Genomic DNA, 16796 nt, shown 5'->3' with positions numbered 1-16796 from the left:
AGCTGCTTCTGAAAATGTTTCCACTACACCTAAATCAAGCTCCTAATTGCTGCTGCACTTTGCTGACAAAAACCTGCATTTTCATCATTAATCCTTTGCAAACAAGGTATTGTATCAATTGTATTCAATGTGTAATTCCTCAACAGTCTATATACTGAACTTAAAAGACTTTTAAGGATTTCTTTCTGAAGTGTGCTTCATTGTTCACTGTTTGTTACATATTACTGAACCTACTGGAGACTAATACCTTTCATAATCTCACACTATATGAACAAGGGAAACTGTCTTAAACCTGTTGCTGGACTTGCACATTTTACATCAAGCTTTTGATTCTGAAATATGCTCTTACAAAACTGTTCTCAAACTTTTGAACTAACAACAACTTAAAATTAAGACATGGTAGGCTGGTCTTCAGAAATAGTCCCTTGTTCCCACAGATTCATTGACTTTATTAATGTTTGGTTTTGTTGCTTATAGCTTTTCATTCTCATAGCACAGTGATCAGCAAGCGTAGCTGGATATTTCATTTACTGATGAGCACTATAAGGTGTTGTATGCCAACAGAGGGCCTCTGCCATTCATGGTTATAGCAGCTTACTAAGGGGAATCGTTTTGCTCTGCTCACCAGCTGGCTCTTAGAGCTGGATGAGAGACTCCCCACAGAGGCGTGAATAGCTATGACACTTGGCAGCTCAAATATGGGGACAGACTCTGGCAACAGGCATCTGGACTGTGACTTGATTATCAGCACCTACATGATATGCTCAATTAGCTCTACACCAGCTGCAGATAAGCAGAGCTTTACAGTGGCTGTAGGCGTGTCTGGGACCCTTGTGCTCTTTGCTGGGCACTGGGGTGCTCGTGGTGTGTTGTTCATCAGTGTGGGTAGGGCAAGATCTTTCTTTTGTCTCCCTCTCCACTCGCCTACTCCCCACTCTCAATGGGCCCCTGCGGGACTTGGTCCCCCATCCAGTCTGAAGCTCCATCACACCAGCCTGGGACTGGCAGTCTTGCTGCTGCGTCACCCCCTCTTCCCTGCTGCCCTCTGTCTGACTCCATCCAGTGTGTGTGTAAACACTGACGTATGGACAATGCAAGCAGCACATCCATTGTTACAAGTCAGATTTTTTTCAGCTTTTCTCAATCCCTTGCCCAGCATCACTTTGAGAAAGTGCACTGCTGCTTGCCATGAACTACAGCAGATTTTAAGAACCTTCACCTACAGATGCGCATCATAATTTTACCAAGAAATTGAAGCTATTGTTCCAGTATCAGAAGGAATAATACAGTGGGTTAATATAGGTTGGTATTTTACCTATTAACAGTTTTACTTTCAGAGATGAGTAGGAGTTATGTTTAGTAGAGTGGCACTCATTCCCTCCATAAAGACATTCCTGGAATGGCAGTGGGTTTTGTTCCTTGCCTATGGGGCTCAAGTTGTTGTACTCAGCAAGTATGCAACCATGTACACTGTCAAGTAAAACTGTGTTTGTCAGTCTGTTCTATCTAGTGACTGATTATATGATTCATTTTCACAGTAATCAGGCCATCACACTGATGTATCCAGTATATAAATGGTATGGCACTCCCCCGAGGAGATGTCATCATTTATGTGAAATCTGCACCAGTACTGAAACATCTACTAGGACATAAACCAGATGCTCACATACCACTGTGACATACCAATGTCATCAAGCAGAATTATGGGTACTGAAATTTGAAACTGCAACTAACAGTTTCCATTCAAGTTAGTACAAACTTGTACCACCTGAAGAAGAAAGACTGGGGAAAAAAATGCCTAGGACAGAATGGCAGATATCTTTCTTAGAGGTACAAAATATAATAGTGCACAACACTCTTAATCAAATTCTATAGCTACAGCAAAGCAGATCATACTTTTCATCTGAGAAGAGGTCTAATGAAGACATGTGAACACAGACTGGATGCATTTCTTTTTCCATTGGTTCCCCCAACTGTATCTCATTTTCTTACTTGTTACATTCACAAAATCCATGTCCAGATTATGTTAGTATAAACATATCCTTCATTATATCAGTAATAGTTAAAAGTCTTTGTTTTGAAGAGGCTGAATAAAGACATCCAGCTAAAACTACTTTGTTGCTTAGGGCTTTTTTTTATCAAGCTTTTCTTTCAGGCTGTTGAGTTCTTGTAACTAATCTTTTGCTGCCGTCATACAATCACACACAATCTTACATCTGTGAGCTATATTTTTTTGAGGAAAAGGGGGGGGGGGGGGAGAAAATGGAGGGGGGGGGGAATGTTATATACCATACCCTAAGCTTTCTGTCATGGAGATTGGTAAAAAAAAAGAAGCCAGCAAAACATTTCACAGTTTTGAATAAGCTGGGGTACAAAATAAACAACAACCTCTGGAAGACAAAAGCACTTCTACATGGTTGTTTACTGGCAGTAAGATCAAGGGTTTTTTCCCCTCTGTAATTCTTCTGTTTTCTGTTTGTTTCTCTCTTGTAAATCTTGCACACACATAATTATCCATTGCAGCACATATTAATGGTGTTGTCATGGTATTATTTTTGTTTTGGCTTCCCCCAGGCTGCTCTTAACTGAACTAGCTGTGTTTCCTCATGCAGTGAGGGGGAAGAGAGCGTTGCTTCCTTTTACCATTTTTGTCCAGGCTTCTGATGTGTGCTGCCCTGTTTTATATATAAGGGTTTATCATAGTACAATAGACCTTGCTTGTGGCCCATAGCTATGCATTTCACAAATTTTTGACTCTCAGAATATAATTTTTACGTAGGCCTTTAATTCTCAGAGTTTTCAGTTTTCAGGTATATTTATAATACATAAATTCTAGGTCTAGAGGTGCTGTTTGGGGCTATATCAATACTACATCAACCGTGAATTGGAAATACTCCTCACTCTACATGTAGATCCTGGGCCTTTGATCAGGCAGGCTGGGAAAATCACACACCAAATTTCTTCCCAATGAAAACTAGGTCACAGAAAGTATGGACAGAGTCTGTATAATGACAAGGTGTGTGCCAGGACCCAGGAACCAGAAAGTACTTTTAAAAGCATGCTAAAGATTAGATGTAGTCTGTAATTGTCCATACCTCATGATAGCATCCCTGGAAGTTATGTCCAAATGGCTCCTTCACTTTCATCCACTTCGTTTTCATTCCATTCAAAAAGTATGGTATCAGGATAGGTTGTGTTGTTAATGTCATGTGGCTAGCGTCCTACTGTCACAACCTTGTAGACAGTTCTGCAAAGCTGATTGCCACTTGAAGGTTTGTGCAGATTTGCACATTGACCGGGGTATCTGATAATGCTGTCTTCCTCCAGTTCAGTGTTGTGCCCCCCCACCTTCCCTGAAATAGTCATTTCAGGCTTGAAACACTCAAACTGAGATTGCTATCACTGTCACAGGAATTAAAAAACTGCTTGGCAGTTATACAAATTTATACAACATTTATTTTCCCTACTATTAAATTTTCTGAATGAAGTATAGCTCCTGATAGGCAAGTATCACCAGAACATGGGTACAAAGCAATGCCTTGACCCCTTATTTCTAGGCAAACATCCTTCTTTGTTTTGGCCTGATTGTTGCTGATATTCTAAATGCACCAGAATTTACTTGTTTGGTTTTGTTTCCTCTGCTAGCTTAATTTTTTTATTACTATACTAAAGCATAATGCTTCTAAGGCCACAGTGCTGCTAGCAGAAGTCCAGTAGGCAACAGTGGTTGAAAAGAGCAGCAAGATTAAGCTTCAAAATAAGCAGGATCAGCCTGTTGTGCTGATTAACCTGGTCAACATCATGTAATTCTCCTGGCACTTCTTTATTTTTTGTTAACTGGAACAACATACCATGTACATTTGTCCTTATGTTCTTTGTATTCATCCCTTCTGTAATTTTCACTGGAAGGGGTGATACTTATTTTGGTGTGGTATTTGAGTAACACATAACTGAAAGTCTCTTACTTGCCTGAATGTTTTAATGTTCTACTTGAAGTATTTATCTCTGATCTTCCCATTACTCTACCTATCACTTTACTAGTCTCTGTTAAGGCTAATAAAGTAATTCTCTCATTTTTTGCCACTACTTTTTCCTATTTAACCATTTATACTGCATTTACCTGTATCTTCTTCTAAAACATGTATACGTAAAGTCACAGTTGGGTTAACAAACAAAAAAGTCTTATGACAGGAACACTTCTATGTACTGGTTACCAGAAGTTTCACTATTTCTGTGTTTGTTCTTTATATACTTACCACAGACAAACCAATGGCGGTGATTATAAATCAGGTGGTTGCTTGTGAGTACTGCTCAGTACTCACCAACACCATATATGCACTTTTGCTACATTTCCTTTTGCCCCTTAGGAAGTCTGCTCGACAGATGGCAGAGTTATCTTTTGCTGTGTAGGGCATTCCTCTCCACATGCTTCTGAACATGTGGCAGTAACATCTTCTGACAAGAATGTCAGACTCTGTCCTGTTCTGTGCATAAAATAAACTGTTTGATTGATTTAAAGGCTGTGCATAGATATTTGTCCATGGCACATGGACGTTCTTTTCGTAAGTATGCTGAAAGCCCAGTCAACATATTATCTTCTCAGAAGTTCATTGCCAAAAGTTTTGAACTTGAAACAATTTTCACTTTGATGTTCAACGTTCGTTGTAAAGCAGCAATTTACTTGTGTGCACAGAGGTCCTGTCCTGAATCTTTTTAGTGTTCTGGTGCTACTTGCACACTCTTTCAAACACTTTTTTTCATCTCCTCAATATCTCACCAGAGCGGCTCAGATGTCTCCCAAGCACTGCAGTCATTGTTTGTGCTACTTTCTTCTCTGCTGTAATTACAATCCTGGTGTGCCTTACCATACTCTTAACATACCTCTTGTTCATCACACAGTTTCTGTATATCTGCCTGCTTCTTTAGCTCTTAAAACCACACTATATCTTTATCTCCATGCTTTTCCCTGCAAACCTTGAGTTATGGAATACTTGTCTCCCATATGTAAAATTTCCCCCACTTCTCTGCCAAGGTGACTTGTATTCTCTTTCATAAGGATTAGGGATCTTGTTAAATCTTCCCCGTGGGTAGCTCCATCCCACTGTGACTAGTCTGCCTGAAGTCCTGCTAATTTGGAGCTACCTGGCCTATAACTACACCATGCTGCAGCCACATCTGACTAGTAAAGACTCAATATCTGCCGCAAAACCATAAAGCCTTGCTTGTCTCGGTGCAAAGATGCAATGAAGAACCAAGGATTATCCTGCCTGGACACATAGCATAACAATAAGCTAATATTTAGGTTTAGTTTGTTTGTGTTCCTGACAACACAAAATAGAAAATGAAAATCAGAAAACAAAGGCAGTGGGTATTGAATTTAGCTTATATCTTTGTGGACAGATTAAAAGAGTGTATAGGGGTGAGAAGGTGTGGAATGTAGGCTGAAAAAAGGAACTGAGACAGTGGAATAGGGAAAATGACATGGTGAGCAGAGGCATATTTCCATATTGAACTTCAATGCTGAAAGTTCCTTATAGATAAAACTTGGGAGATCATGCATATCACTTGGCTGGGGTCACTCTATACAGTGCAAGGAGAGCTGAAATTAGCTGCAGAAAGTCTATGGAGAATCCTGTCTCTGTCCCACTATTAAGAGAGTGCCATCTTTTATTGCCCTCCTTTATTCCTCTTCCTCCTCTATTTATAACATATGCAGCCCTGTTTCTCCAAATTTCATTCATGTAAAAACTGTGGTCCCAAACATTTCCCAAAGCTATTACAATGCACTCTTCTCAAGGCTGTGGGTGGATAAAAGCTGTGCCAGCAACAGTAGCTTTTGGACTGAGCAGACAGTTCTCTGCCTGGTAGGTTTCATTTCTTTTGCTGGAGTGTGGTATTGTGGGTGTTTTAAGTTCATGCTTGCATCTTTTATTCTCAGAGCAGAGCTGATGCCTTTTCGCTTATAGAGGAGAACATGGGCTACAGGGTATATGTGGCTTTTCAGACACAGATTTTATTCATTTCACTGCACCGACATGAAAAAGGAAGAAACAAAATTCCAACAAGACAAAGATTTAAAATAAAACGCAGCAGTAAAAATATCACAGATGCAACAGGATTTGTATCACACTGAACTAATTTATGCTTTAATATTAAAAAGGTACTTCTACTTTAGTGCAGTAAAAAAGTACAAAAGAAATAAAAGTATTATTTCCAAGCAAGAAAGTTTACTGTGAGGATAGGTTTTTGGTCTTTTCTTTAGTCTGTCTGTGACTATTAACCTCACAAGGTAGTGGCCTGATTATAATAGTTGATAGGATAAAAAGTAACTATTTACAGAAGCAGTGCTTTGATGTTAAAAGGCACATCCCCTTTCTAGAGGGGAAAGAGTATTTGCACCACCTAGATTAAGGCATCTAATACCTAAATTAAGAGGCTGGCATTTCCATGTTCCTTCTACAGTCTGACAGGTAATCTTCCCCAGAGGCCATTTAAATCATATGTCTGCTTCTGACTCGGGCATCTGTTTTTCTCTGCTGACCACTGAGGGACCTTGAAGAAATTCACTGTTAATTTAGGTATCTGTATCACATGCCTAAAGTTAAGTAGCACGGAATGCCCTCTTGTGTCCTTGTGTTGCCTGAAGGTTGGTTGAACCTGCCCCTCCACACTTCCATGAGCAAGACCTCATGAAAGGCCCCCTTTGAAGTATATGGGAAAAAAACCAGAAGGACGGTTCACTTGTGTAAGGAATGCTCACCTGTGCTTTCTTACAGTTTGAAGCAAAAAGTTCTCCACTATGCCCCTCTCTCTTCTTTGCAAACATCATGTCCCTAGAATACTACTTTGTTTTACAGGGAAATACATCACTCCTATTAATGGCATAAATGTATGGCCATAGGACACCAGTAGGCTAATGGTCTAAAGTCTTCAATTAGTATGCAGTTCTAGTTGGGGTACCAGTTAGCTGTGGGCACTCTTCTCCTGGGAAGGCAGAGCAGGTATGTCTCTTCTGCAGTTGGTTGCTTTTGCAGTTCCAAGGCTACTGTCTGCCTGGAAGTGTATCCCTAATGTCAGACTTGCTGTGTATGTGAAGAGCATGAATTTCTCATGCAAGAGCGTAGCCTGACACACTTAACTGCATCTGCCATGTAAAGTCTTCCTCTACACATGATGCACCTGTCCAAAACTAGGGAGGCCTCCACTCAGTACTGTGCTCATGATCTCCAAAATTCTTCAGTGGGTCCTGATATTTTTTTCATACAGAATCTTGCATAGCAAATACCAAGGTGATTTTCATTCTGGCCTTGCAGATCTTTGGTGATGTGCTTTTAATGGTTAAGTGCAGTTTTCCTTGGAGGGATATGATTTATTAGAAACAAGCTCATGTTTGGGAGTGCATCGTTGTCTTGTGCAGTCAGCAGACTTGGTGTGTGCAGTTACTTGCAAAATTCCACCCACAAAAATTACAATGTTGCCAATTAAAAGCCCACTTTGGAAAATGTTAGCAACTGAATAATATGACAGGTATAAAATTAAAGAACTAAAATTAAAATACTATAACATAGCCTAGAGTCCAAAGGATTATGTTTAAAAATTACTACATTCTTAGCTAACAGAAAAATCCTTGCGTTAAATGGCCCCAGTAAGATAAAGGTCAGTCTTATCTCCTATCAGAGGGGAGATACTATCCTGATATATGTCATACTCATCCTCACATTTGTTTGTATGGAAATACCTTTTATTCATGTAGGGAAAACTAGGGGTAGGGGGGAAAAATGAAGAAAACTAAAAGCTTCCCTTCATCAAATGCCTGACCATGTTGCAGAAAGAATACAGTCACTTCCAAAAGGTGCTCCATTAATGTTGAATACTAAACAGGTACATCAATCCTCAAAGCTTCCTCCCAGTGTTTCTCTTACAATGTTTACATAACAATAAATGACTCTTGTGAGATGACATATTACTCCCTAGTCTCTTAAACAGTGTATTCCCCCCAGGTATATCTCACTGGCATTTGTTCATTGAATAGAATTTGGGTGAAGAGATAGAATCATACTATTCTGGGCCCCATTCAGATCTTGACGTCATCCAGCTATGGTGTTAATGCTTCCTGGAGAGCTCACTGATTCTATTAGTTTAAGAATGGAAAATGCTGTAACCCCAAGGAACAGTTAACCAAAAGATTTGAGGGTCATACAATTTTCAGTAATAGTTAACATAAAGATCTTAAATAGTATCAGGCAGTCCTTAAGGCAAAGCAAGTGATGCAATATTACTAACTAATTTGATGTATTTTTACAGTCCAGTAGAGATGTCATGCTCTGCAGTGGATGGTGTGAATGTGGAACTAACTCTTTCTAATTTTTCGCGATAAAGAGTTGGACATTTTTTGCAGAGATGGGCTGCAACATGCTTTCTGAAAAAGGCGTAAAGATACTTCCTAAATTTTTCTCCAACAAAAGCATAAATCACAGGATTGATACAACAGTGGATCATTGATATTGTTTCTGTCACTTGGATTGCTTTCTCCAGTTCACCTTTGATTTCACAGTTTGGGACAAAAAGTGAACTTTGAAATGTATGCAAAAAAGAAGAAATATGGAATGGTGTCCAGAAGATAAAGTAAAAAACCATGATCACGAAAATAAGTCTCACTGCCTTCTGCTTTTTCTCATTCCTACATTGCAGTAATGTTTTTAGAATTTGTGAGTAACTGAAAATCATAATTAACATAGGAACAATAAGTCCCAGAATGTTCATGTTTAAAGTAAAGGAGTACTTCCAATTTATCGTGGCATCACTTGGATAATGAGCACTGCAGGTATAACGTGAATTTTCCTTTTGAGTTTTGTGAAATACTATCCCAGGGACAGAAGCAAAAATAGCAACAGCCCAAGTGACAACACTAGTGAGGATGCCATAGGTAACTGTCCTAGCTTTTAAGGCAAACACTGCATGCACTATGGCCAGGTACCTGTCTAGGGTCAACAGGATTATGAAAAAGATGCCGCTGTAGAAGCCAAGGAGGTAGACGCCTGAGAGAATTCTGCACAGCGCCTCCCCAAAAATCCAGTCATGAACAGCGTAATAAGCCCAAAAAGGGAGAGAAAATACAAACAGCAAATCAGATATTGCCAAATTAAGCAGGTAGATGTCAGTCATGCTCTTCAGTCTCTTGTATTTTACCAGGATAAGGACAACAAGCATGTTGCCTATGAGGCCAAATATCACCACTAAAGAATAAAGCGGTGGCAAAAGGTTTGCTGCAAAGTGCTTTTCCTCCGTTCCCATGCATGGTGCTGAATCACCGTAGTCAAATTCTGTTGTCAGTGACCAGTCGGCTAAGTCTGTGGTATGGTTTTCCATGGCTTGTTTGTCTGGAAAGGAAGAAAAGGATGTTAAACTAGAGGAAACGCTAAGCTTGGCAGTGAGGGGAATGAAACATGCTGGCGTCCTCATCTGGAACGGTTTTTGCTTTTGAGCACACAAGCATTACTACGTCAAGGTCTGGAAGTGAATGAAGTTGCAGAGCTCCCAGCAAACCCATCTATATACCTATGAAGTCACGTTGCCGCATGTTGGGAAGTGTGGTGCGTGTCATTTCCTACGTGTACACGGTCTGAAGCGTTCTTCCTCCTCAGCAGAGCCTGTCAGCTAACTGACCCAGCCAGAAGCAGAGGAATGATGAATGTCATCTCAGCAGTGAGAAGTTCAGGGCTGCTGTGCTCAGCAGTGGCTTTGCAAAGGGGCAGAGCAAGCCAGCAAGGCAGCAACAGGAACGCGGAGCAGTTGGCTCGCAGAGCGTAGCCATGTTTCTCCCTGGGACCTGGCCACCTTCCCGTCGTGCCAACCCGTAGTGTAGCCCTCACCCAGGGACGGCCAGGCACTTTGGCAATAAATTGGTGCCTGCAAAGGCACTGTGACAGGGGTCAAAGACAACTGAGTGGTGCATGTTCAGGTTGTGACTTCCTGGGAGTCTTAATGCCTCTGGGAATCAGGTCACTGGAGGTATAGAAATGACCTTTGCGCAGTCCTAGGCATACCCACCTGGTGGACCTGCTGTCCTGGGTGTTGCAGAGCAGCAAGATGGCCGTGTTGGTCTGGGTCAAAATGGCAAACGCCGTGTGCCGTTACAGAGTCTGGGTCAGGCGCAGGCCATGGAAGCGTGCTGGTGTTAGGGAGTTCTGGAATGAAAGTGGTGCGCAGTCCTGTAGAAAGAAGAGAGAGGTAACCACCTTGTCAAATGGCATAAAAGATGACAGTTGCTATCAGTGTTGCGCATCTCCCTGCCAACTGGACGACCTCCCCAGTGCTTGGGGATGAAGAAAGTTTTGATTCCATGTTTCAGTAGCTGTTTAGCAGCTGTGGTTCAGGAGCTCCAAGGTTTAGATTGGTTAAGTGTCTTGGAGAGGGCACAAAGGCAAAAGGCAGATATGGCCATCACTAGGAGTGTGCACTAGCAGTTCTTTGCGTGTAGCGGCTGTTTGGTATCGTCCTTCATCCTGTCAATCGATGTTTCCAGTGAAGTGACACAGTAACTGAGGAAGTGTAAGGCTTGCCCGAACTCTCTGTCCCTCCATTTTTGTTTTGGGGACTGTTGGAGGGATTGGGCTACCCCTGCAAGAAGGAGTCCCAGCCTGGGAGGTAAGTGGGCAGCAGAGCTATGAAAGCCCTCAGGCGGGTTCTGTTATAGTGGGAGCAGATGAAGGCTTATGACTTTGGTGTCAGCCCTTCCTGTTGCCAAACTCTTCCCCTTTCCCAAGTGCCGGGTAGGACTGTGAGCCAGATGCAGGAGCATAACATTGTGTAGTTTGGTCTGTGAACAAGTTGAGGAGAACTGTCTTCTCACAGACCCCCGGAGAAAATGGAAGAACTCCTGTGTGTCCCCTAAGAAGCTGGGAAGAAGATTTTGTGAAGACGGGTGTTCAGAGGGACCAATGTGCTTCCTGGTCACTTTAGTGGGGAAGTGAAATTGATGCGTGTGGCAGCCACTCAAATAGAGCTGTTTGCTGTCTGGTAAAAGGGCTGCTCTTTCTTCCTGTGTCACCACGACTGCTTTTATCAGACACTTCATTGCAGATTGGTGGCTGTTCCTAGCAGGCTTATGGGTTTGAATTCTGCATCTTCCTGCCAGTTTGATGCCTTCACCAAGGCAGTTGGATGTTCTCTTGACAAAAGCAAAGGACTGTTCCTGACACAGAAGACTTCAGGTGGTACATCTGCCCCAACTTGCTGTGTGATCCCTGCCCACTCATACATACATGAGCACAGCTGTGTTTGCTCCTTTCCTGCTTACAGCCCTGCCGTACGCTTTTTTCAATGGCAACCTCTAGCCTGTGTGACTGCAGGCATCTTTTTCAGAGCCCACATTCTGAAAAACACCACTTCATTCTCTCTGCACTTGAGTTCTGCAAGACTAAATGTAACTGAAGAAACTCAGCCCATAGCTGGTGTCTCCCTTTTGGTATAAACCCACTTTAATTATGTTGTGGGCCATTCTGAGCCTTAGTACATTAAATTTCTGAAGTGTCTTCAGCTTGTGTCAGCGTACTAAGCTGTATCAAGAAAGTTATACATCCTAATACATAATTACAGTTCATTCAGGATCCAGAGGATCTAGTTTTAATGTGGGTCTTTCAGTGGATATATATATAATACAAATAATCATCTTGAACAGATTTTATTGATTATACTGTTTTAAAACAATTTTCTGTGTGTGTATATGCACAAGTATACATACATATATAGAGAAAATCAGAATTTTAGAGCCATAGAATCATTTAGTTTGGAAAGCATCCTTAAGTTCATCGAATCCAATCATAATCCTCACACTACCAAGTTCACCACTAAACCATGTCCCTAAGTACCACATCTACATGTCTTTTAAATACCTGTAGGGATGGTGGCTCAGCTACTTCCCTGGGTAGCCTGTTCCAAGTGCTTGACAACCCTTTTGGTTAAGCAATTTTTCCTAATGCCTAATCTAAGCCTCCTCTGGCACACTTAGCATTTTTGAATTTTTATATTTTTATACAAAGAAATTAATAACTTTTTAAATCTAGTTTGGAACTTATTTTGAGTCTTGAAAACAACAGAAATAATTGTTGGAGTAACAGAACTAAAGGTAACTGATTTCTTACCAGTTTGTCTCCTTTGCTCTCCAAGTCTTATCTCCTGTGATGGGATGGGACCAGCAGCAGCTTGTCCCCCATCTAGTCACTCCACCCACAGTGGGACAGTTGAGAAAATCAGAAGGACAAAAGCAAGAAAAACTTGTGGGTTGAGCTAAAGACAGTCAAATAAGCAAAGGAAATGGAAAAAAGCATAAGAGATGATACGAGGACAAATGTTTGCCAACTCCCACCAAACAGACAGATGGCCAGCTAGTCTCTGAGCAACACCTACTCTGAAAAACTTCCCTCCCTGCCCCGCCTCCCAAGTTTTATGCTGAGCATGATGTTGTATTGCACAGAATAGAATATCCTTTTGGTCAGTTTGGGTCACCTGTCCCAGCCAAGGTCACAAATCTAAAAGACAGCACCATAAGGGCTGCTATGAAGAAAATTAAGTCCATCCCAGCCAGATTCAGTATGTCTTCCCACAACTAAAATTAAGCTCCTGCCCTGTACAATTCACACTGATGCTGTCTAGAAAGATAGTATGCACTGTGGTTATCTTGTTTAACTGTCAGTGACCTGATGGGAAATCTCTGAGCATTTGCATGGGATAGAAGTCAGATCTTCCTCTTCACAATGAGCACAAAATATTAAAAGTGTTTTCTGAAATGCTTTCTAAAAAAATCCTTACTCTTTGCACACAAGCAATGTTAATCACAAAGAGCTATAGAAAACTGATCTGGCTAACAAATTCTATTGGAAACTACTGTGTGCTTTTTTTTATTTGTCTTTAATTATTTTTTCAATTTTAATTTTCATGCAGAAAGGAACATTTTCTGCAGAAGCTGTAGCCCTTGACAAGGGTTCTGGTTTTGGCTCTAAAAAATACCTAGGCATGAACATTCAGAAAGGTGGGAATGCGTTAACAAAGAAATCTCCACATTTGTCTCTGACCTTGTGCTATAAGTATAAATAGGCTTTTCTGAGAGATTCTGATTTCAGAACTTGCGATTATTTGGCTCATTTCTCTTTTCTTTGCCTTCCAAAATTACAAATTAATGTTCAGGAAGTCTTAATGCTTTTCATTTCTGGGGTTTTTTTGTTTACTTTATGGACTGCATGCGGCCATCAGCGCCCACTGTCCTGCCCCTTCCCACACACCCACAGTTTCTGCATGCACAGGGTAGTTTTGTTTGCTAACAGAAATTTGGATGATTTCTGCAAAAATGGGCAACCAAGTCAAGCCTAAGGTAGAAATATAAGAGAAGGCAAACTTTATTTTTGGTGCCCTCCTTCCCTTCTAATTTATCCTGTGTGCTTATCATGCAAAAGCATCTCAATATATGAGGGGTCCAAGAAGAGGCTACTCATGTTTCCCCCTGGAGGACTAGTTATGTTCTGAGTCTCCCCAGAAGTTGGTACAGAGAAGTATGACCAAACCCAGGGCCAAATACCTGCACCCCAGGAAGAGTTCTTGCAGAGAAAATGGGATTACAGCTTGGATGGGAGAAAATTTTATTTTCTTAAAAATTGTAATGTAAGCCAAAATAAATGTAATTTCATTTCTTTAAGTTTTAACAAAGCTGCACTTCACAACAACATCAGAGATTCTTGTAATGAAGATGTAGTTGTGAATCATGTGTTTGCAGATTATTGTATTTTGGCTGCTTTGAGAGAAGCCTTGCTAGCTTTTTAGTAGTAGCTCTTACCTATAGTGTGTCACCTTTAGCTATAGAAGTGTCTGGGTGCTGGTATGACAAACAGACCCAAGCAAAAAGGCTCCTGAGTTGCTACACTGACTTATTCAGGGATGGCAGTTGTCACAGCTCAGTGAGTCTGCTGTGCCCTGAAGGGGATTTGGACAAAGTTTCCTCATGGAAATCAGAACACTTGATAACTACATGTTAGAAGAGCATCCATGCATTAACAGAGCCACTTACTCAAAACTGAATGATGACCAAAGCTCCAGTCCTCTTTTTACAGTCTAAGACAAGGTTTCTCTTTTGAAATGTATGAACGGGTAACACAGTGCTACTCCCCCTGCCCTCGCTCTCCTTGTTTTCACAAATGGCAGTGTTTGTCATACAGGAAAAGAAACTGATTTATCACTCTTATTCAGATTAAAAGCATGTGTCAGCAGCATCTAGGGAACTTTACGAAGAGAGAGAAGTACAATGTAGCACAGAGTAAAAGTGAAACTTAAATGAAGAAAAATAATACCCCATATCCTGATAGCAGGTGTTGGAAGAGAGGTGCCCAATGTTTCCTGCTAACAGCTCTATCTCTTTAACTTTGCCTTTGGATTTGCAGAAGGAGTCTGTGGACAGGCAAAACTGCAGAGAAGACTGTACGCCGACACCAAAGACATCTTGGAGAGCAAGCATATATGTACATACTTTTCTTGAGTTACCAATAAAGAAGGAAGCATAAACTAAATGCTGTATGTAAGGCTCTGAGCTGATAGTTCCCCTCACACCCATCTTTTCCTGTGGTAGTAACCACAGGATTTCTTTCCAGGATATGATTAGGGAAAGACAGTACCTTCAAAATTAAACCTTCCTTTGGAAACCTCTTCCTCTTTTATAATAGCTGAGCATTAGAAACATCTCTTCAGAATTGCTTGCCTCCTAACTGATGAGTTTTTCCCATCCCTGCAGAACTTTCAAGGAAAAATATGTTCTGGGCTGCAAAAAACAGGCTTAATCCTCTGTGAACCCTCAGAATCCAGTTGTTTGCATTCCTCACCAAAAAAAGAATGGCAGTCTTACAATTCTGAGCTTTTCTGCAGTTAAATAGAGTCATCTATGTAGTTGCAAGACAAGAGAATTAGGAGGTAGTCTTACCTAAACAAACGTACAGTTAAAGAGTAGCATAAGCAGTGAAAATAAGCACCCTGAGAAAGAGAAACTTGAGACAGCTATTCAATGTCTTACTCCAGATCACAAGTGTATGTGCAAGAGGGCTCTTCTCTTCTCTGTGCTAAGTCCTGTACTAGTATCCCGGTTCTGTTTGGGGTTTTTTTCTTCAGTGCCTCTGTTTAAACTGCTTCAGCTAAAACAGTGAATTCAGAGTAATTCCAACAACAGTTGTAGTCACAACCATTCTAGGGATGAACTTGAGTATAAAAAAGAAGGATAATAGTCTGGAGTGGAGATTGCCAACATATGTCATAGGATCATGGCTCTATCTTGTTATTGCTATAACGGTCTCCACACAAGAAGTTCAAGCCCACTATTCTGATACTGTCAACTGTTCCTGGCAAATGACAGTACAATTCTTCCATGAAAGCAAACATTGCTATAGCTGCATATTTGATGAACTACAAAAAAAAAAAACCCACAAAAAAAACCACCACACCCGAAAAAAACCCACCCCAAAACCCAAAACTTAGGCTGTTGTAGCTTTTTTGCTAATACCCAAGTAGCAAGTCTCATTTATCCAAGCAGAGGAGCTCACCAGTCCTTGTGGGTGAGAATGGTACAATTCCAGTGTACTACTGATGAATTTTATTAATGTAAAACCTCATTAACAAAAATTGCAAGCCAGATCGTGACTGACCATAAAACTGGTATTTCTAGTTGAGATATGGAGTACAGGCTTCCTAATGTGGTGGGTCAGAGACATCACGTTAAAAAGAGGAACCAATCCCAAAGAACATATCCCTTCATAACATGATACTGAAACAGCACCTTTAACAGATTAAAGGCTTGAATAATACAAAGAAACCATATGATAGGATAGTGATGAAGAATATCTGCTATCTCCATCTGATAGAGCAAGATATGGCTTAGAGAGGTTAGATGAAGTGTGAAGGATTTCACATCTGATCAGTTTATATCCTTCGCAGAATGCATTTGCAAGCTACCGACCTCCTGGAATAGCTTTGAAACCAAGACCCAGTGTCTTGTACAAAAAAGATTATACAATTTTCTACACCATTTGTCCAGTTCAGTTCTCTACTTGCACATCTAGCCTTATCCCAAGTTGTAAGCTAAGTCAGAAGACCCAATTTTTCTTAAAGATAGTGTCTGCTTGAATGGTAGCTCTGCTGCCACATATACCTCCCCACTGAGTGAATCCATATATATATACATTTGCACGTAAAAAAGGAAAATATTAGCTACTCACTGATTTATCAAGCTTGTTTTGTCTGAGCGTGTCTTCTTCTTTGTGAACAAACACATAGTTAAACTCTAGATCTGAAAATAGGAAACAGCACTTCCTGTGTGATCTGTTGCAAAATGTTATTACAACAATCAAGGGTATGGTTCTTCTTTTCTGAAAACACTCAGTTTCCAGGCTGAGTTCAGAACTGAGAGATGAGGACTTTATGGGTGTCTACTTGTTCTGCTCCAGCTGGAACTGGAGCAGTCAGTATCTGACCTACTGCATCTCTACAGGGTTAAGACTGGGTGGTTAAATTCAATATAATCCTGTTCTCAGGACAATAAGTATTTCTAGCTGCTGTAGACACTTATGCAGCTCAACAGAAAGTGGTGTGAAATACCTGGCATAGAGAATGTGTGCTTTTAAAATGAAATTCAGGTCTCCAAAATTATTGTTGAAACAACCCCACCAAGGTATTCTTCATATTTATTATCATTGGCTTCTACATAATTTCTCCTTTTCATCGTCACTAGTGAAAAAGAATCTGTAAGAAAAATTAGGGTATGTTTA

General features: G+C 40.7%; 1 protein-coding gene and 1 long non-coding RNA gene across 3 annotated transcripts in view; one reads left to right on the top strand and one right to left on the bottom strand.

Moving 5' to 3' along the window:
* The window catches only part of LOC119147060, a 44299-nt gene that overhangs the window by 11353 nt on the left and 16150 nt on the right, over positions 1-16796 (top strand). The gene's annotated exons all lie outside the window — the stretch shown is intronic.
* LOC119147056 (C-C chemokine receptor type 2-like) lies at positions 7720-16346 on the bottom strand. Of its 2 annotated transcripts, none has more exons than XM_037385530.1 (3): positions 16248-16346; positions 10051-10211; positions 7720-9380 (listed from the first exon to the last, which is right to left on the bottom strand). In XM_037385530.1, exon 3 carries the CDS (start codon positions 9367-9369, stop codon positions 8299-8301), a length of 1071 nt encoding a protein of 356 aa, XP_037241427.1. In that variant the 5' UTR covers positions 9370-9380; positions 10051-10211; positions 16248-16346; the 3' UTR covers positions 7720-8298. The 2 variants fall into 2 exon arrangements, with proteins under 2 accessions (XP_037241427.1, XP_037241428.1); XM_037385531.1 differs by lacking the exon at positions 16248-16346 and adding an exon at positions 12144-12351.

The sequence above is a fragment of the Falco rusticolus genome, chromosome 4 (assembly GCF_015220075.1).
Source record: "Falco rusticolus isolate bFalRus1 chromosome 4, bFalRus1.pri, whole genome shotgun sequence".
NCBI lineage: Eukaryota > Metazoa > Chordata > Aves > Falconiformes > Falconidae > Falco > Falco rusticolus.
Note: the sequence above shows the minus strand (reverse complement) of the source record. Positions and strands in the feature narration are given on the sequence as shown.